General features: G+C 39.6%; 2 protein-coding genes across 2 annotated transcripts; both read right to left on the minus strand.

Moving 5' to 3' along the window:
• Positions 1–3,952: 3,952 nt before the first annotated feature.
• Positions 3,953–6,925, minus strand: rhoh (ras homolog family member H). The gene is made up of 2 exons (XM_044028879.1): positions 6,633–6,925; positions 3,953–5,854 (listed from the first exon to the last, which is right to left on the minus strand). The coding sequence occupies exon 2, from the start codon at positions 5,563–5,565 to the stop codon at positions 4,969–4,971; it is 597 nt and encodes a 198-aa protein (XP_043884814.1). The 5' UTR covers positions 5,566–5,854; positions 6,633–6,925; the 3' UTR covers positions 3,953–4,968.
• Positions 6,926–8,264: 1,339 nt separating this feature from the next.
• On the minus strand, positions 8,265–19,450 carry n4bp2 (NEDD4 binding protein 2). The gene is made up of 16 exons (XM_044028809.1): positions 19,071–19,450; positions 17,116–18,127; positions 16,892–17,016; positions 16,632–16,720; positions 15,878–15,954; positions 15,588–15,728; positions 12,767–15,342; positions 12,170–12,255; positions 11,980–12,025; positions 11,477–11,634; positions 11,240–11,364; positions 10,995–11,121; positions 10,516–10,692; positions 9,923–10,091; positions 9,232–9,355; positions 8,265–9,136 (listed from the first exon to the last, which is right to left on the minus strand). The coding sequence occupies exons 1-16, from the start codon at positions 19,282–19,284 to the stop codon at positions 9,091–9,093; spliced, it is 5,292 nt and encodes a 1,763-aa protein (XP_043884744.1). The 5' UTR covers positions 19,285–19,450; the 3' UTR covers positions 8,265–9,090.
• Between the last annotated feature and the right edge of the window lie 1,640 nt (positions 19,451–21,090).

Here is a 21,090-nt window from a genome sequence, read left to right on the forward strand (position 1 = left end):
ACGTACACAAACAGAGCTCCTTGATGAAATATGTGGGTCAACTAATGTAATACTGTCCAGCCATGATGACATCACTAAGGTTACAAAGTATCAAACTAGTGTGTGACCTTTTGGGGCTGTGTTGAGTCAGTAGAAAACATGGCTGCCACAGGGACACCACATGCAGTTTACAGTTTAAAATAAATGGATCTGATCTAACCGATGGGAATCTGCATCAACAGGATACATGACTGGATACTCATAACAGCATAATTGCTGTGTCTATAGAGTATTTGTTTACTGTAACTTCACCGTTGTGCCATGTATTACTGTGATAAAGCAGTATTTTCTTAGAAATACTGTGAAAAAAGAAAAAAAAAGTGATAGCCACACATGTGGTGATTTCAAAGAAAAGCACAATTTTGAATTCTCAGATAAAGCCTGTGAAATAATAAAATGTCTACTCATAGCCTGTAAAACTCTGGAAATAATTTCAAGTGCAGCAAAAACGACAAGACAAACAAAAAACAACTAATCTTTTATTTTATAACAGTTTTCTTATACTAATCATTTCAGTGACTACAAAGAATAACTTAAAATCAAAACTTTAAACCTTTATATAGCAAGGAAAAAGTCCCAGCAAGATTAAGAACCTTTTGTCAGTTTAACATATATATGTATACAGTATATATATATATATATATATATATATATATATATATATATATATATATATATATATGTATGTATGTTTATATACTGTATATATACATATGTATCTGCAACATAAATAAGAAATGTTACTGACTTTGTTCACCACTGCAGAGTGAGACACGCAGTGATGTGATAATTTGTCATAGTTTCTGTGGTAGTGAGTGTGCACATAAGACAGGTGTTTCCTGTGTGTGCGTGCATGTGTGTGAGAGAGAGCGATAGAACCAAGTGAAAGAGTTAAAGTTGTCTGTTACATGTGCAGGTTATGTGCAAGACGGACTGAACTATTGTGTTTTTTCTCAAACATTAAGAAAACTAACAACAATTTAAATGTGTCCACTATGAACGAAAGAGACAGTGTGAGTTTGTGATAGATCAGATAGATCAGAACTGTGTGATCTGGTGTTCTTGCAGTAAATGGGGGAGAGATGGGGGCACAAAGGAAGGAAAGCATGTGAGAGTTTCAGAATCGGAGACCGTGTGGGAATCTTACCTACAACTACACATACGATAAAGAAACACATACACATAGGTTAAAGAAAGTTATTAAAAAAAATAATTCCTGGACTCATATCCCATCCATTGATCATAAAGTTTTGTCAAATCTACTTTATTTAAGGTTGTATTTAAGGTTTTTACATTAAAATAAGTACACAAACCAAGCATCTGTTAACTAAATTAATTGAAAGGTAAGAGATTGTTAAATCAACCCCTGTATAGCTTATTAAGCCATCAAAATAAACAAATACATAAGGAAAGAATACTCTCATCTACCAGAAGAGTCATACACAATCAAACAAGTATGCAGAGGAAAAACTAAATCAAATCTATAATCTTCTATAATCTTGATGAGAAATAAAGCAACAGTTGGCTTTGTGGGAGGCCATTATTGAGAGGACAACACATTGTTAGTTTTAGTCTTTAGTCAACCCACCATGAGTGGTACAAGGCTGGGAAGTATGACATGAGAAGTGGCTGCAGAGTCTTTGTTACCAACAGGCAGGAAAAACACAGGTATAGGGAACGATGATGGCTCATTTCAGTTTATTTCTCCATAAATGTGTCCGTAATTCAGTGTGTACGGAACCAGAGCCTTGACTCCTCAATGAACTGCAACAGTTGACAATGTTATTGGTTATAAATGCTCTTCATCTTCTTCTGCTGTGTCAAAATGTCTACTGTTCACTGTACAACACGTCAAAGGTCCTTGAGAATGAAGTGACTTGCTGTTGACTGTCTGTGTGTGTGTGTGTGTGTGTGTGTGTGGGATAAGACATTGTGGTAGGTGTGGGAGAGAACACAGTGATGAGACATGACAGATGTGACCACAGTAGAGGTAGGCAGTCTAACTTGCTGAAGTTTTAAAAGTGTTACATCGCAGAAACAACAACATTTTAAGAGAAGTAAAAATGATTTACTTTTTTACTTTTTATACTGCCTCAAGCTGTACAAAGTTTTTTCGAGGTATCCAAGGTTGCGTAATTACACAAAATGTGTAAGTGTCACACGTATTGAACTCACGAGTGTGTGTGTGTGTTTGCACAAGGATCACTATTTAATCTACATATTGTGTGTGTGTTTATGTGTGCTGGGATGTGGTTTGGTGTTTTTCAGCATATCCTTGAAAAGCCTGTGCTGTACCTCTCATCCTCAGCAGCTCTGAACACCACATGACAATTCGTAGAGAAAGAGCGGGACAACATGTGAGGGGGGAAGGAACAGCTTCTCTAAGAAGAAGGGGTTTTTTTTCTTTGCCAGGCTCCTGCTCATCTTTCAATATCTTTCACTCATTGCGTTAAATAGATTACCTCAAACGGCTCCTTATTTCCTGATGCTGTGCTTTAACATGTTAAACACGTGTCACATACGTGGACACACAATAAATAGTGAACAGCCGGTTCAAGGAGGCTGAGGAGGAAGAGAAAGCATGGCCTCTTAATTACTCACACCAACGCCAAAATCTAAAATGATCATTTCCTCCTAAATCACAACCACATTTACATCAGAATCTTTTACGCTGCTCACAAACAGACATGCGTGGCCTAAAACATGGCCTGTAAATTTGCTCTGAATTATTGAAACCTTCAGACTCCTCTCTCATTTAGGCGTGGAGCACAGCACACATATATATTAAAAAAAAGCATATAATGTTTGATAACGGCATGAAAAACTAACAATCATTCAAGAACCAGTTTGGAACCAATGAAAGTCAGCGATGTGACACTAAAGCCGACGTGCATCCTAGCGTCTATGAGAATCACATGGACAATTTGGATTATTTCGATACAAACCTTTTTGATAGTGCTTAGAGTTCCAGCCTGCTACCTCCACTGTAACGTCTATACTGTCAGTATAGTATATAAACTCAGTATCAGCACACAGCAATTACAGTATATGCTCCTATAGAACAGGAGGTGACGAGGGTGAGGAGGTGAACAATAGACTGAATGAAAGAAAGACAGTATTAGTGGCCGACTGTATCCACATTTTTCTTCTCAACGCAAAGATGCTTCCCATTGTTTCAAAAAGCCTAAAGACTTGTACATGCATATACATACATACAAATATAAATATATATATATATATATATATATATATATATATATATATATATATATATATATATATATATATATACATATACATACCCAAAAAATATACAGTAGACATTACTGTGCAAAAGTCTCAGGGCACCACCAGCTCTGTTGTTTCTATGTCTGTCGAATTCTGTGATCACTGACGTTTGGAGTGAAATAATGTGTCTCATATGTTAGCAAACAATGAGTTTAACTTGTACAACACGTGTATGTGATGCTCAGGCATGTCTTGAATAAACCTGGGATAATTGATCACAACAGATATTTCTGTACAAGAAATAGTCAGACAAACACAGGCTTTACCACTAATGTTAATTAGGGATCCACTCCAGTTTTGAGAGTTTTGACAAGTTTGTGCTATTCACTTTAACTTGAACACTTGAACAATAGCTGTTTTTTTTCCTAAGAAATTGTTATTTATTAGTTATTTCTTCTCCTGGGCATCTTTTTGATATATCATTTCATGGACTTCTCCCCTCATTGTGGATTTCCCTCTCTTTTATTCCTGTTTATTCTTATTTCTAAATTGCATTTTAGTGATTTTAAATGATTGTTAGTGTTTTTAAGCTGCCAATAAATGTAAAAGAACAATGTGCCCATTTCATGTTTTTGGTAATATGGAGATTCTGTTCTATATATAATATACTATATTTCTATGTGTGTATATGAAACAAACGTTTAATCAAAATTAGACAATACACACAAAGTAGACCATATATTCACAAACAAAAAGTATAAATTAGAAGGGAACGCTGAAAGACAACACATCCAATGCAAAAGGTCGCGCACTAAGTTAGTTTGAAATCCACGGCATAAAAAACATCTCTCCCTGTAAAAGACGACAACAGTGACAGTCGCAAATCATATCTTGCTATTCATTTAAGAAAAAAAACAAAACAAAAAAAAAAGGTTTACAGTTCACTGAAAAAGTCCAATGACATGTTTCTATTGGGATGGCTCAAAATTTCATACGACATTATCCATGCGCCGTTATTTCAGGTTCCTCTAACTACAGAGTATATTTCAAGACAAATCTCGAGAAAGTATTTGTTTTTATGAATGATATGTGTTGTTGACAGTGATAACATTTCATTTGAACGTACAGGCACGTTTGTCTGTTCTTGGATGAGTTTATATCAATGTCATCTGTCTAAAATGACTCTTACCCTTGGACTCTTTGTGAAGATAGCCACATTATTGGATTCTTAAGAGCTGACAAACTGCAGCACTTGACTTGAGCTTCTTAGTTCATTAATAGTGATGTATTTTTTAAAAGTATTAGAGCTGAGTGACAATAATTGTCATGGTGTAATTTTCTCCGGTATCAGTATAACAAAGATTCAGTAGATATCGATGCGTTTATGCATCGTTTAAACACAGTTTGAGAAAAACAAGTGTTTTTCATTTTCCACCAACAAAGTTCAAGACCACAATTAACTTGTTTCGTTTCCTCATTGCCTCTTAGATATTGATAATTACAAAAATAGACAAACAATGTACTTTATACATCAATATTAAAGCTTCAATTGTTTCAGTTGTCTGGATGTAATGTATCGATCATGACAAAGACTTATATAAAACATATACAACTCTGATTTCTTAAACCTCCTCATGGCTTCGCTGAGTTGCAACAGCAAGTCACATCATGACAGTTCAAAGCAAGCCCCCAAGTCAAAGGTCAAAAGACTTTGCACTGGTTTATGCTGAACATGCGTCTCCTGGCCTGCTTCCTCACATGGTTAACAGCCATCCGCACAGCGTACTCAAACACCTGCTGCACACCTCGGTTGCTCAAGGAGGAGCACTCCAGATATCCTTTAGCATGGAGTTCCTGAGCCACACGTCTGCCCTCAGCAGCAGAGATGCAGCTTCCCCGATAAGCCCCCACTTCCCGCAGGTCCGTTTGGGTGGCCACGACCAACACTGGCACCTTGGGCAGGTTCTCTCGAACCTCGGCGATCCACTTGTGCTGAGCGTTGGCCAGAGAATTAGGGTTGGCCACAGAGTAGCAGATGAGGACGACGTCGGCCTGCTGGTACGATCTTGGCCGGATTTGTCTGAAGTTGTCGTTACCTGCTGTGTCCCACAGCCCCAGGCTGATCTGAACGCCGTCCATGTACACCTCCACTCCTGTGTTGTCAAACACTGTAGGCTTGTAGGAGTCTGGGAAAGTCTCTGAGGTGAAGCGGACCAGCAGGGCTGTCTTTCCTACGGCGCTGTCTCCGACCAGGACACACTTCACCGCCATCTCTTCTATGCCATTCATGTTTGCCATTGGTAAACTGTAGACGTGATTATTCGATTAAAAGTCTTACTGTACGTTGTTGACGCGGAGAGACACCGGATTAACGAGGGAGTCAAAACCAGCACTGACTCTGTGTTTGCTGTTCTTCCATGTTCTGGTGGTAATTATGGTAAACACTCTTCACATTAGGCTCGCTCGGCTCACTGCACTTTGCGACACAATCATGATGGTGGTCATGTTTTGCTCCTTCTCTCTGTTGGTCTTCAATACTGACATTCTGTCCGGTCTGGTCTCACCTCCCACCATCCAAGAAGTAAATCTGTTTCGAAAAGATAGACAAAGGAAGAAGATGTCAACCGAACAGCTCTTCTGAAGCAGCAACATTTGATTTTGTTAATGTTTTACACATGAATGTGACAGAAAGATCATTCCAAAAAGAACTTGAATTGAATACGGAAGTAAAGATTCATGTGTTTGGGTGTGACCCAGAATTCACAGCTTGATCCTGAAGGCATTAATAACAACACATGTCCATGTGCATTGTTGTCAAGGTCATAGTCATATAAAAGACAAGTCTCCCATCACTTAAATATTTATCTTTAAACACATGAATAACGATCTGGTAGTAGGTGCGCTTTAATGGCAATGATATAGTTTGAAACAAGAATATTATAATGATAAAAACAAACTCCAAAACGATGGTTTCTTACCATGATTTCTTTGGTGCAATAAACAGTTTGATAACTGTATTAAATTATTATCTAAGAGAATAAGACCTGGCCTCAGAACTGCTTGTTAGTCACAGCACAGCCTTCTAGCTGAAATGAGACATTCTCACTTTCCTCGATTGAAGTTTCTACTAGTTTCCTCACGAGAAGAACATGCACTTTAATATTTTCAATCTATTTACAGAAATTAAAAATACAAACATTGATGTAAATGTATAATGTATTATCGATCAGATTTCTGATTATAAACGGATCCAACTCCTCTAGCACAAACCATATGTTATTCCATTTTAAATATTATTGGTAATCGGTTTATTCTGATGAAATACGATAAAGTAAGTGCGGAGAAAATAAAATAAAGACAATTACCTGATTCTCTTGTCAGTGTCAAAGGTTTCAGTCTTCAAAAAGGACGCACGCCTTCAAAAAGAAAACCTCCTTCAAAGTCCTGACTGAGGTTTGCGATTAATTGATGAATAAATTAATTCTTTATTCTTCTGCCGACGATGCCACAACCCTCCATATCCATCTCCACCGTAGTCCAGTTATTAATTAGACCAAAAAAGGAGGCGAGTTGTGTCTGCACCTGCCTGACAAAGCTGAAGATGGAAGGAAGACGAGGGAAGTGAGAGAGAGAGAAAAAAAAGAGCCAAACACATCCGCTCGTTTTAGTGTGAAGGTGTGAATCACTCACTCGCTCACTCGTTTTGTTCGCCTCCCCCACAGCAGATGCGCTTTAACATACGACTGTAATGTTCTGTGTGCGCATTGTGCCATTTTGTTTGCAACTTTACGCAGCAGCAGCAGAGCGCGCAGACACAAGCCCGTGACGACGACAATAGACATGAGTTAAGTTCACAGAGAAGTGAGACACTTTTGTCCTGTGAGACACAAGTTTGGTTTACTTGAAGCTCTTACTTACTTCTAGCTCTTATTTGTACCCTAATGTTTAAATGCACTTATTGTAAGTCGCTTTGGATAAAAGACATGTAATGTAATGTAATGTAACTTTACAAACCACCAAGTTCAGCAGTCCTTGGGTTATCCACACTGACTGAGCACATATGGATGCTTAGTATAGGGGCTACCTATGATAATTTACTGATGATAGTCAATCATAGTCATTAAATAGTCATATATTACATCATGGGGCCCATTGCACTGCAGCCATTTTGATAGTGTGGTAGCAAACCTATATACATGAAAGGTCAAAGTTCAGAGAACAAAAACAAGGAGCCAAACTTGGCTCCGGTGAGCTGGACACACTGGAGACAGGAAAACATGTTCTTAGTGTTCAAGTCGTCTTGGGGAAATGATCCCCCTGAACTTATAGGAAGGTGTTTTGAGTAGAAAACATCTGGCAGAAGATCATGCTGACCCTGTGAAAGTGATGGAGTGGCTTTAGATGTGAGGAATTCCAAGTGACACACACACATCCTCTCACACATGTGCACAAGCTAATGCCATACAAACGCTCACATGGGTGCACTATCATTGAGCTGCAGTATGTGTGTGGAAGTTCAGGAGAGGCTATTTGACTGTTGCTCCACTGCTGTGTAAATTGTGCTGTAAATACTTCACATCTGTCTGCATTGTCTATCATTTTTTCCACAATAGGTGTTACTGAAAATAAGGAAGATAAACAGCCATCATTCATTTGATGATTTACACTCGTCCCTCTCCCACTGGGACCTGTCAAACGGCACACACAGGTATTCATTGGTGTCAGAGTTAAGGTCATGGGTACACATACAAGTCCCTCACTCTGCAAACCCTGTGGTGATCATGTCATCAACCTTCTAGACTTGTGTTTAGATAATCACTCAATTTAAACACTTTTTAAGAAATGGGAAACAGGATTAAGGATAAAAAAAAAATGTCTCAGGCATCTCATCTTGAAACACAACTTCACGCTGTTGTGAGTGAAAAAAGCCCACAAGATAATTTATATCGTCACAAACTACAGATTGGTCCCAAATAATTATGTACACCTACACAATGTAAACAGTAAATAAATCGTTTTATTCAACAACATAGCTTTCTCAGTAAAACCATTTGAACAAATGAATAATAACAATACTTATAAAAAAAATACAATCTTCTCTTTACAAGTCATATACAACCAATAACATCTGCCAACACTACTGTTGTACCACTGATAAAAGCATCACAGGGAGGAAGACAAAGGTGAGTTTTAAGCATCCAGTATAGGCTGGGAATAAAATTACCTGAGTTTAAATACAAATGTACAGTATAAGCAGTTTATCTTGGCCTTTGGCACTGGGCTAAAATATGACAATTGCATGAGTGACTAATGTTAATTAATTGATCATGTGAAACATTTTGCAATGATGGAAAAATCCCTAAAGCAATGCTAAAAGTGTTTCAAAAAAGATCAAACTGTTTAGAATTCTCAAGAACAACAACATGGACCAATCTAAATGCAGGGATCTTTTAAATGTAATTACACCACAGTATAAATCATTTTGAATATAAAATATACTGTACATACATTCTAGCAGACGCATAAAAATACCCTGGCTGTGTTTAACAACAATGCAGCTCTGTTTCATGAACACAAATGAAAAACTATGTTCAATTAAAAACAATTTCACAATATTCACAATTAAGATTATATTTCTGGAATTTATGTGGATGTCTAAGAAGAGAGATGAGTATAAAAAAGTATCATACCTGACTACCTAAGAAACAAGTGTAACACACCGTTCACTGTATATCATAATTACTGTAAATGTGGATGAGTTTAAGAGACATAGTGTTGTTCGTCATAGCAGCTTTAGTTTGGATCCAGTAAACCAGACTCTTTTCACTTCAAAGAGACCAACACGAGGCCTGGCTTCGGCTCAGTGAACCTGGGAGATAAGCAGATAGCAGGAGAGAAAGAGGGAGACGATGAACACATCACGTGTGTGTATATACACACTGTATATGTCTTGAGTGTGTGTACCTGTAGTGTTTGTTAGTGAGGTAGTCTATAACGGCGGGGCGGATGCGGGCCACGCCCCCCTGGCTGTGGTTCCCTCTTCCTGTGATGACAGAGAGCTGAGGTCGACACAGACCCTGCTCACAATCTACACAGAAAGAAGCCATAGAAGAACAAAACACATAAAACACAGAATACGGTTAACACAGGTGTGTATGTACAAACCTTTAAATGGTGCAAAAACAGACTTAGAAGACGATTTTTGGCTGTTGTGAGTGTCCACAATCATTCGGATACACATCACCCACCCTGACAGGAGTCTGGACTCATGCCAGGGATACTTTTATTAGTTGTAAACATCATGCTCAGTATACTCATCATAAAGAGTGATGCACAGAGGTGTGTAGTGGAGAAAGAGAGATTTGGTTAACTGGAGAATACAATTATATAAGTCGATGTTGGACATAAAATACATAGCGCTAGTTTCATCTACTGTAGCTGTTAAAGTGATTGATTTTGTTATTCAGACAGACAGGTAGTAGTGATCTTTCTATGTCCAGTCAAGTGAGATAAGATCAAGTAAGCAAAGTTAGTTGACATTAAAGTATTCATACAGTATCTTCTGAGACATGAGACTGATTTCTTAAATGTTCAATTCTGCCATCTAATAAACAGTGCAAGCAAGGAAGACACTATACACTACATTGTTAAATACCTGTAACTTTCTCCTCCAAGACCTGATCCAGGTGCTGCAGAGCCTCATCTACATGAAGCCCATGGAGGTCCAGAATGTTCTGGGGCAGCAGTGACGAGTTAACCCTCTCAAAGATCTGAACCGCTGCACGGTGATTGGCATCACGCATCTGCTGACCATGTAAGTGTCCCTGAGAAAAAGTTGATCAAAATTAATTCTTTAGTAGAGCATTTGTAACCATGAACAACTGGATGGAAGTACAAAACAAAGAAAGAGGACAATTATACTCAACAAAAAAAATAAACACAACAGTTCTTTTTTTCTCCCATTTTCCATTAATTGAAGTAAAAGACTTTCTAATTGCAAACAAAAAGCCTTATTTCTGTCCACTAATCTGTTCAAATCTGTATAAGGAATTAGTTGACATCAACATGCAAAACACTGACAAGTTTTGAGATGGTCAGAGATCATCCACCCAGACAGCTGATCAAACAGTTTTTACTTCAATTCATTGAAAATGGGAGCAAATTCAATTTGGAAAAAATGTGATGTGGGTGAAAATAGAGCTGCAAGATAGAATCCAAATTGAAAGTGTGTTCCTCAGTGTAGCTTGCCTGCTGTGCGTAAAATGAAGCCACTTCTTTGCGTCCTTGTTTGTAGGCCTCAGCAGCCTTGGCAAAGTTCTCGAGCTGCCTCTTCCTCTGCAGGCAGGCCTCAGCCCTGAAGTCATCATATTCTGGGTCCTCTACATCCTGATAGTTAGGAGGGGGTCGCTCTGGAGGTTTTTGCTTCTGACAAATTAAAGGGACAGAGTTAAACTGATTCAAATCAAATATACATTCTCTTAAAGTACTTTCCATTGTCAATATTTGAGAGAGGAGCAGAGACACAGCACAATGATCAAGCACTGGGCATCAGTGGAGAGAACCAACTACCTTAAGAGGAAGAAATCTTGTGGAAGAACCAAACTTAGCTATTAACTTCTGTCAGAATATTTATCAAGATGGTTGCAATATTGTTTATAGTAGTTTTATATTATAGTCTCCTGTTAGTGTTGTTTGTAAAGATAGTGATTCTTCCTTTTTTACTGCACCTTTTCCCTCTCCTTGCTTGCTGCTCTGTGGTGATCAGACCGAGGAGCCTCCGGGGCGACGACTGTCTTGACAGGTTGTTCATCCAATAGAGAGCGAAGGAACAGCTCAGTCTGGGTCAGGTTGTAACTACACAAGTAGGAGCACACACAGAAATGAGTCTCTCGCATATCTTTTTTGAACCAAAACTAAACTGAAATCTAAATCCGTTTCAGCTAATGTCGGTTGACGTGGATAAACAACTCACTTGTGGTCTCTAAAGATGTCCTGAAGGAAATGTCTGTCAATGTTGGGAAAGAGGGAGAACAGTTTGTTCTCTTTCAACTTGGCAGATCCATCTCGCAGATTGAGGTCTGCACTGCTTTGTCTGGTCTGAAAGGGAAACCGTTGGTGAGTAGTGAAGTTGACAGACAAACAAAGAAAAACAAACAAGATAAGTATTATTCAACCACAGCAGGTACATTAGATGTCTTTAATGTATTACCCTCTCCACATTCTTCTGTAAAGCCTGCTCCTCTTTTATAATATCTCTTAGAGACACACGCTGAGGGGAAGCATTCCAGTGGTCCATGAATGGCAACTGACTGCATTGTTCTCGTGAACCTCGCTTGGCCACCTGTGATTCACCCCTGTGGTCTGGACCTTCAAATTTAAAGTTGAACATTTCATTGTAGTGAAACAAAGCCATTATGTCTCTATTCTCTCATTTATTGTACATATTTGATTAACATATTTAATACAGGCAAACATATCCCCGTAGTAATTTTGCAAGAGATTTAATGTAACTAACGTAACTATCTTGCAGAAGGCAGACATGGATAAAAGAACAAAAATTCACATTTAAACAACTCTGCAGGTTTGTGCTTTAAATTGGTTCTTGTGAATGCAAGTACTACATATTAGTTATGTAACACAGCATTGATCATATATACTATACTATATAAATGCTCTGTGGATCTTAATTTTGTTTCAAGTGTGTGAACTTACTTTCCTGAAGCAAGTGGAACGGAAGTGTTGCTTGGGTATGCCTTTCCTGTAAAACACCATTTAAAGTCAGATGAAGCAACAGAGTCCATCCCGTTACAAGATGTATGAAGAAATCAAAATATCAGAATGGATTAACATTTTGATTAATTATTGATGGTACTGTATCCCCGTCAGACATTTAAGAACTTACCTGAATTGTTTCCTTCCACTTCTCGTGGAGCAGTTTAGCCAGGTTCAGGTCCATCTGCACTGCATAGTCGTCAGTGGAGCATGAAGCTGAATTTCATGAACCAGAGAAAACGAATACACCAGGATAACAGAAAGAAAGATAAAGAATTATTACTGTTACTGGTTCAGCAATTGATTAAGGAACAGCAGAGGCCTGACTTTGCTTTGTCAGATGACCAGAGAGCATACCTTTAGAGTCATCTGGTAAAATGACATTCATATCAAACAGTGACTTGCCAAATGAGAGAAGCTCATGTACAGGCTTAAAAAAACATAAGCAAATCATTTTGTGGCATCTAGTGTTGAAGCTGCAGATTGCAACCAACTAAAAGAAGTATTAAGAACTGTACTGAGGCAGAAAACGTGACCCTTCATGTTAATATGAAAGACTCAGTCTAAAATAATATAAACCATGATTCTGTTTCAGGCAAATGTTCAATAACTAAAACATACTTATCAATATAGTATTCAGTTTCAGTCTTTTAATCCAGTACAATGGTTATTTAAGAGTTGCATTGTATTTAACCATTAAATGTACATTTATTTTCGAGTGAGTTACCTGGGTCTACTCCCACAGGACCAAAAAGTTCAGTTAGCTGTATTGCCAGCTCCGTGGGAAGTTTCAGCTCCACACTTTGAACCTCAGCCAGGCTGGCAATCTCATCCCTGAAATATTCACTGTTCATATCATCATCTTCGCTCCAGCCACAAGCTCCGCCTTCTGAGTCAGGTGCAGATATCACTTTGTGTTCAGTGTCATCACTTTCTCTTGTGTCTTTCTGCAGATCCGTTTCAGAGCATGATGTTGTATCAGGATCATTTCCTTTTCTACCTGGAGCAGCTTCATCTTCATAAGTTGGTAAGTCCACATGATTGGAGCTCTCGTTTGGCTCACTAAGTGCCGCAGAAGGTGACCGCTCAGTTTCCTCTTCCAATCCAGCTGGCCTTCCTTCTGCCAAGTATTTAGAGTGGCACTCATTTGACACATTAGGATATGTGCTCGTTTCTACATCTCCTAAAACACCACATAGATCAGATGTGCCCTGGTCATCTTCATTTTGAGCACCATCATCATCCTCCTGCTCCTCCCTCTCCTCCTCACCATCCTCATCTTTAAAGAACCGCTCCCCAGAGTCCAGCAGCAGGTTGGTGGTCCATTCTAGGTCCTGATGGCATTTGTCATACAGATCTTCTAATGTATCAAAACTAACTAGTTTAAAGTGACGGCTGAGAATGCATAAGCTTTCAAGTCGGTCGTGAGTTCCTCCAAGCTCCTTCTCCTCCACTTGTGTGCCTTTCTCGTGCGCCACTCGATAGAGTATTTCTTTGTGGCTAAAGGGGTGAACTGCAACTGCTGCAAAATCTGCAGAGGTCTGCGCCGGCACAAAGCGAAAGGAGTCGCTATACAGGACAGTGAAGTCACTGGATTGGCTGTGTGCACCAAGGTTGTTCTCATCACAGCTATCTCGACGATTGAGACGCCAAAGAACGGCAAAGTCTTGCGGTTCTGTCTGGGTGAAGCAGCCTACGTCTTCTAGAGGAAGAGGGGGTGAAGGAGGTTGCACCTGTGTGTCAGATTTGGACTCGGTGAACATCTCAAAGTCTGGTTTGAGGTTTAGGCTGGTGTTACAGTTGGGACTAAGGCTGGGTGTGATGTCTATGTTTATGCTATCCAGACTACTGTCCATGTTGTGAGCTGTGGTATTGTGGGATTCATTAGTATTCAATGAAGCACCAAGACAATTTTGAGTGAAGGTGAGGGCGAGTTTGCACTGCTTGCCTGATCGACGACGCTGCTGCTTTCTCTCCTGAGAGGCTCCACTGGCAGTACTGCCAGTGCCTTCTGCTTCCAAAGAACCTTCACTTATCAGACTCTGACACACCTCACTAATATGGCTGCCATCACCCTTGATTCCAGTCTCTCTCCAATCCGGCGTACAGTTATCAGTGTCTAAATCAGCAGGACCTGAAAAAACACCACCTTCATCATTGTGGCTTGTTACTGCATCATGGTATTTACTTATCTCTGGAGTTGTCAAGGTAACAAGTGACTCAGCTGAGATAGCATTTGTACTACTGCTGGTTTCTCTGCCATTGTCTGGCACATAGCCATTCCCCTCTGGTGTACTACTTGCTTCCTTTTTCATTTTTAGTTCCTCTTCATCTCCATAATCAATTCTTGACTCACTGACTCTACAAGAGTCAGCTAGCTTCCAGTCTAACACACAGTCAGGCAATTCACCTCTGCTGTTATTAACGCAACTCACGTCTTGCTCTCTTTCTTCACTCCCAGAGTCCTCTGTCCTGCCACATGCCTCCACTTCTTTTTCCTCTTCAGATTTCAAAGAGAGGGGAGAAGAATGGGTAGAGCTGGACTCAACTGCACTTACACCTGTCTGAATTATATCAAGAGCCTTCTGAAACTCTGATAAATCAGGTCCAGACTGCATTTTCTTTTCATGTTCATTTACTTCTTGAGACACACAGTCATTTTCCTTCGCATTTCTTTCTTTGTGCCTTTCTCTTCTTATTTGTCGCTGATCAAGGGATCCTTGGGAAGGCCAGTCACCTACAAAGTCCAGAATTGTACTCATTTCCCTTTCTTCCTCATCTCTCAAAATCTCAATTGTTTCACCTCTCTCCATTCTCTCATTCTCCGTTTGGTTAGCATCTTTCACCAGATCTGAAGGCTCCATCCTGTCAAAACCAGACACCCTCCTGGGCCTTTCTCTCCTCACCCTCTGTCCAATAGATTGTGAAAAAGCCACAGGTATTTCATCACCTCTGTGATCTTCATTCATCACCGATTCCACAATACAGTCTGGGATTCTTTCATCTCCTACTGTATTATTCATCTGTAAAAGAGCATTCAGCTCACAATCTATTTCCCCAAGATACAGGTCATCATCTCTATTGGATATTTCAGCATTTTCTGTGGGTCTTCCAGAAAGTTGGAAATTGAGTGACTCAGTGGATCTGTAGGTGTCATCTTCCAGCTTTCCCACCTCACTGAATTGACCAATAGATGACACATCAGGCAGGGAGGAACACAGCTGAGAGCGGGATTTTTTACTGCCCTCAGTTAATCCAGGTTCCCCTACCAGATCTGGGCAAGGTGCTTCAGAGGACACCAGCCTGGAGAAAAATGGAAGTATGAATGGTACAAATGCAATAATCAATTACTAAGTGTCTAATATATTGGTCCATAATTTACATTTTTTTACTATAAATGTATTGGACACAACAAGAGAGCTTTATTCTGCAGTAATAATAATAAAAAAAGGAAGGAATTTTTTAATTTTAGTTTATACAGAGGCAAGTCTCCATAAATAAGATAAAAGTAGATCGGTATCAAGAAAAAAGTTGACATTGAAACTAACTGTGAGCTTTTGTTCTCCAGGAGCAGTCGCTGTTTGCTCTCAGGCATGTGTGAACCCATAATAGACTGGACTGTGACAAAGCGCTCATATCCATTAAGCATGCGGCGAATTGTTTCCACTGGCACCCTATGTGAGGAACGTCTGCACATGCACGAAGAAAAAGAAACAAACAAATGAATGAATAGAAAGGCATAAAACTGGAATATACAACCTTTCAACTCTAAAAAAAACACAAAAGGTTTACTTCATAATACTATCATAAACTTGTACTACACTAATGCATCTCTCACCTCTCCAGTTCTCTGGGCTTGTTCTTCCACCAAGTGTCTGGTTCTCGAAACAACACTTTGTATCTATGTTTCAGTGCCTAGGAGAGATATGACCACCAATCATTATTTGCAGTGCATACCTAAATTATGTGAACCAGCAGCATTACATAAAGAAAGTAATGAGTAATAAAATGTGTATAATCCTAACTTTTACAATTAGGCAAGGGCCGAGGTATTAAAAAAAAACGAAAACAAAAAAAATCCGTCATACCATGTCTAACGTCTAATGACAGAGCTGTTTTAATGAGTCAAAGTGAAGGAATTACTCAACCCAGGGTTGGGGCTGTTTTTCCAATGGTAAATGGCTAACGGGGGTATTGTTTTAAAAACTGCAATCACAATATCATACAGTTGAAAGCTCATAATGTCCCAGGCCTATTCACAATGTAAAGTAATCTCAGTTCTTTTGGGTTAATGTATTTATTTTGATTGGCCAGTGCAGCAGGTTGTGGGATGACATGGCATTGCATTTGAATTGCAGTAAAGGGTGAACCAGGTTTTTGCAGGAGGTCCTGCATGATTTACCCCAAGTCACATTTACATTCAAATTAATAGGCAGGTGGTGTTTTTGATTAGTGGATGTTAGTTTGAGCACTGCCAAAACCATTTGCAGTGCTGTGCATTCACAGGATTAACTCTTCTCCAGGGTAATTAGTGTAACAGCAAATTGCATGAGTTATTACCCTGCTGGATGGATTTCCTGAAACCAACTAACCTGAGCCACGTAGGGTTTCATCTCCCAGCCCTGCATGTTGGTATTGTCAATGATGATGGGATTACTGCCTCTCTCAAAAGCGTCCTTCGCTATGTGATAACATTTGCATAAGAGACAAGACAGGGGTCGAACAGATTGCATCCAGAGGGAAACCACAGCAATCAGTTACAGAGATGAAAAATCTTTACAGGTCACAGTGGAATGTTGACTTGCTAGTGCTGCATCATTTTCTTATCAAAAGGTGTGTGTGTTTTATTCACCTCGTTTATGATTCCACTCATGGGCCTCTCCCAGAACAGTGGGGTCAAACCGATATTCTCCATTGCGAGTAAAATAGTCATCAGTGCTCAGTATAATTCCACCTGGGTTATGCTCTAACAAGGCTCTGCAAAAAAGTGGTATACATGCGCCTTTAAATGGTGGACCTGTGGATGCGCTTGCTGCTGTGGTATGTCAATGACGATGTAACACTGTCAATATTTACCTTGCCATAGTTGACTTGCCAGACCCTGGAGCACCACGTATCATCACAAGCACATTCCCTTCCAAATGAAAACGATGGGCAGGAAGCCGTGGAGCAGCAGACAGCGCCAAGGACTTTGGAATAGTTGCTGAAGGTACAAGAGGTGCTTCACTGTAAGGAGCATGGATCAGCCATGGAGAAACTTGCCTAGCTTGGGCATGCCAGTTGGAAGTTGTTTGAGCCCGAGGAGTAATGAAGATAGGACCTTGGTTTCCGGGATAATGTGGAGAAAATGCTGGTGCCTCCAGGTTCCAGGACATATAGCCATGTGATTCCCGACTAAACATGGTCCCCTTAGATCTCGCTCCTCCAACTATCACATCAGAGGGCAAAACCCCTGCAGTCTCTGGCAAACTATGTGACAGGTCTTGTTTTTTATACACCTGGAAAGCTGAGGGACGACCCGAAGCTGCCAAGTCCAAAGGAGGATTTAGCTTGTCTGCTGGCATTGGTGTCATCAGATGTGTGAAATCCACCTCTAACTTCTGCTTCTCAACAGTTCCAACGTGGCTGAGCTGGTTAACTGCAGACGGAGCAGACTCTTCCACACTTCTTTCTGCACATGGCTGCTCGGCCGAGAACCCTGTCGATCTGGGTGTCAGGCTGGACTGAAGAAGCTCGGGAAGAGGCTGCTGTAGAAAAGATGGTGGAGGAAAAGATGAAAGCGGTACACCAGCAGAAACATACTTGCCGCTGTGGTGCTCTTCCATAACGCCATGCGTTGCATTAAGTGTCTCCATCTCCTGATCAACTAGAATGTCCAGCTCATCAGTCAGCAAGTTAACCAAGGGAGGAGAAGAAGGAGGCTGCTGTGATGGTCTGGAGGAGTCTGGGTCTGGTCTTGGTTTATGGAGGTGTGGTGCACTGAGGAGGGCTGCAGCAGTACGATCAAAGCCAGAGATGGGAGAGGGAATAGGGGCTACAACTTCAGCAGCCTCAGACAGCTGCAAGAGGGAGTCCATTGCATTTTCAACTACATAACAAACAGAGAAAACAAACATGAAAATAGGTGAAAAACAACCATTTCTATATCTAACCCAAAAGACTGATGATTCTTGTTTGACTGATGACTGATGATACACTTTAAGACATTCAGCAGGGTTCTTTCATGCAGAAGATGGGAAATATTGAGAATAGCTTTCATGTTGTACTGTTTTTGATTTGTTTTTTGCCTGACTTCCGTCAATCAGGTAGTGATAAACAATAGGAGACAAGACAGACAGACAAATTAATTTAAAAGAAACTAGAGAAAATGGGACACAGAAATTGATGGAGCAGATTGTAAAATACAGCTGAGGTTTGCTATTATGATCATATAGGATCATCTTGTCTTGTGCCAATTACTTTGGACATTTGAATAAAATTGCCCTGTTATTGGATGATTTCAATTTCATCATCTCTTGTATTGATAATCAATTTTACTGCACTTATTTATGAAGGTTGATGTAAAATACAATTGTAAAACACTCTAATTTCAGGGACTTTTTAAAAGATAAACATAAAATTGTTGCAGGAGGAATGTACCCGATGACACTATTGATTTCATGGAGTGTATAAACCTGAATTAATAAAACAGAAACACAGGGAGACACATTTTTAAGTCGTAGATGGTATAAAATACAAGTCTGTTATATGTAATGGGGATCAGGTATTAGTGTTTTCAAAGGCACAACAGGTGGATGGTCCGCGGGCAGGTGAAGTTTTACTGTTAATATTTGCTGGTAATATTGTTATTAATACACACGAGACCTTAACGGAGCAGGAATCTCGTGGTAAAAAAAATACTTATACCTTATCGGACATATACCTCAAACAAGGTACCTGCTCACTTCAGTGAAGGCAAAACAGTATGCACAAAAAAATAAAATCACACAGCAGTTGTTGTTTGTTGGTCAGTTTCCCGTGTTTGGTGCTACCTTTAAAGTCACACTCGGACAGCACGATGTAAATAACTTCTGGGTCCAGGTGTGAGAACATCTCCTGCATGCTTTCAGCGATATGCTCCCTGGTGCCCCTGTCATGACCGCGCGGGAGTATGTTGCCCGTGTTGTAGCCGAGGCTTCCCTCTTCTGACCCGGGCCCGCCAGGACCTCTTGCCGGGCTCTGACTGCTTTTCTTTCTGCGAGGCATTCTGTCGCTAAAACGTCGCAGCCGGTTACTCTCATGGGAGGCTACACGGAGCTAACTTAATAGCCGGGGAGCTACAGAGGGTTGAAAACCTGCTAATGTTATGGCGTTGACATTAGTAAAGTGAAACAAGTAAAGGTAGTGATACTAACCGACAGCACTCCAAGTGGTGGAAATGCAACGGAAACACAAATAATGCTACTGTGTCTTCTTCTTCCTTTCTCTTTGCGGCTCAACCTACTTGAGTTGCATTACTGCCATCTTGTGGTGTCAGCCTACTCTTCAGTCAGTTACAATTTCCATAATGTACACTCACTAGCCACTTTATTAGGTCCCTGTTCGACTGCTTGTTATCGCAAATATCTTTTCAGCCAAATTGTAAGGCAGCAACTCAATACATTTAGGTGCGTAGACATGGTCAAGACGACCTGCTAAAGTTCAAAGCATGCATCAGAATGGAGGAAGAAAGGTAATTTGAGTGGCTTTGAATGAGGTATTTCAGAAACTGCTGATCAACCATCACTAGGGTTTACAGATAATGATGTAAAAATAAGAGAAAAAATATCCAGTGAGCAGCAGTTATCTGGGTGAAAAATGATGATGAGACCAGAGAAGAATGGCCAACATGGTTTTAACTGATAAAAGGGCAACAGTAACTCCTTCACATTCAAGGTCTCCAAAAAACACAAAAGACTCTGAACACACAACCTTGACCCAATTCAATAAATTGTGACACAAGCAAATTTGTGTGTAACATTTCTGACTATTTTACAACAATTTCTGCTAGGAGACAGAGTACATGTTTCATAAATAAATGTTGTGTGTACGGTGACAAATCTTAACAAATTCTGGGGGAAAATTCAACAAATTTATGTGGCAACCAAAACAAAATACCAGTGAAGTCAGACTCCAGTCATCTTAGTAAAATCAACAACATGAGTTTAGCCATTTTAATATTTAATAGCTAAATGGTCTGGATATGTATTCCAGATATCCATAATTAAATTCTTCTTAAGATATAGACTATTGATATTATGGATGGTCATAATTTAATTACAGATAATCATAATTTATATGCATATCTGCAAATGAATTACAGATAACTGTAATGACAAACCCTTAAAAACTGCTGTGTCCTATTTGTAGTCTGCATGCTATCGCCTCCTTTTTCCTCCTCTCTATCTCTGAGTCCCCATTCTGTCATGTCTATAAGGTAATGTATGTATGTATATTTGTATGTATGTTCTACTGCCACTCATTCTCTTTATTGCTCCATTCTTCTCCTCTGATTGTGAAAGTTTCGTTTTGGTGTCTACTCATTTTCACAAAACCTGTCCAGCCGGTTTATCTGCTCTTTTATTTCCTGTGATGCACATGTGGGCAAGAATCCAGATGCATGTATGATAACAGTACCTTATCTATTCACAAAAACTCATGCTTTGTCCATCACAGGGCCTAACACTGGAAATCAAGACAGAGATTTCAAAGTAAATGTATTTCAAAGTAAATGTATTTCAAAGTACTACAAAGTAGAAGAAATTCTATTTAATTGAAACCCCCATTTCTCTCTAAAAAAAACACCAAAAGGATTTTGACACCTGCTACTTGTTCTATTCTTTGTTTGTTTTGTTTGTACCTGCTTTCTTACAATATAAATATTATGTCTGCTTTATTAATGTTTAAAGTTTAACAAAAATGTAACATTTCAAAATGCTGAACATGGTGTAAAATGTGTGACTGTAGACCTTGAGGCATGCACAAACTGAGCTGCCCTTTTGTCCACAGCAGGCAAATTTCATGATCAGATGG

Source organism: Solea senegalensis, linkage group LG6, assembly GCF_019176455.1.
Source record: "Solea senegalensis isolate Sse05_10M linkage group LG6, IFAPA_SoseM_1, whole genome shotgun sequence".
Taxonomy (NCBI): domain Eukaryota; kingdom Metazoa; phylum Chordata; class Actinopteri; order Pleuronectiformes; family Soleidae; genus Solea; species Solea senegalensis.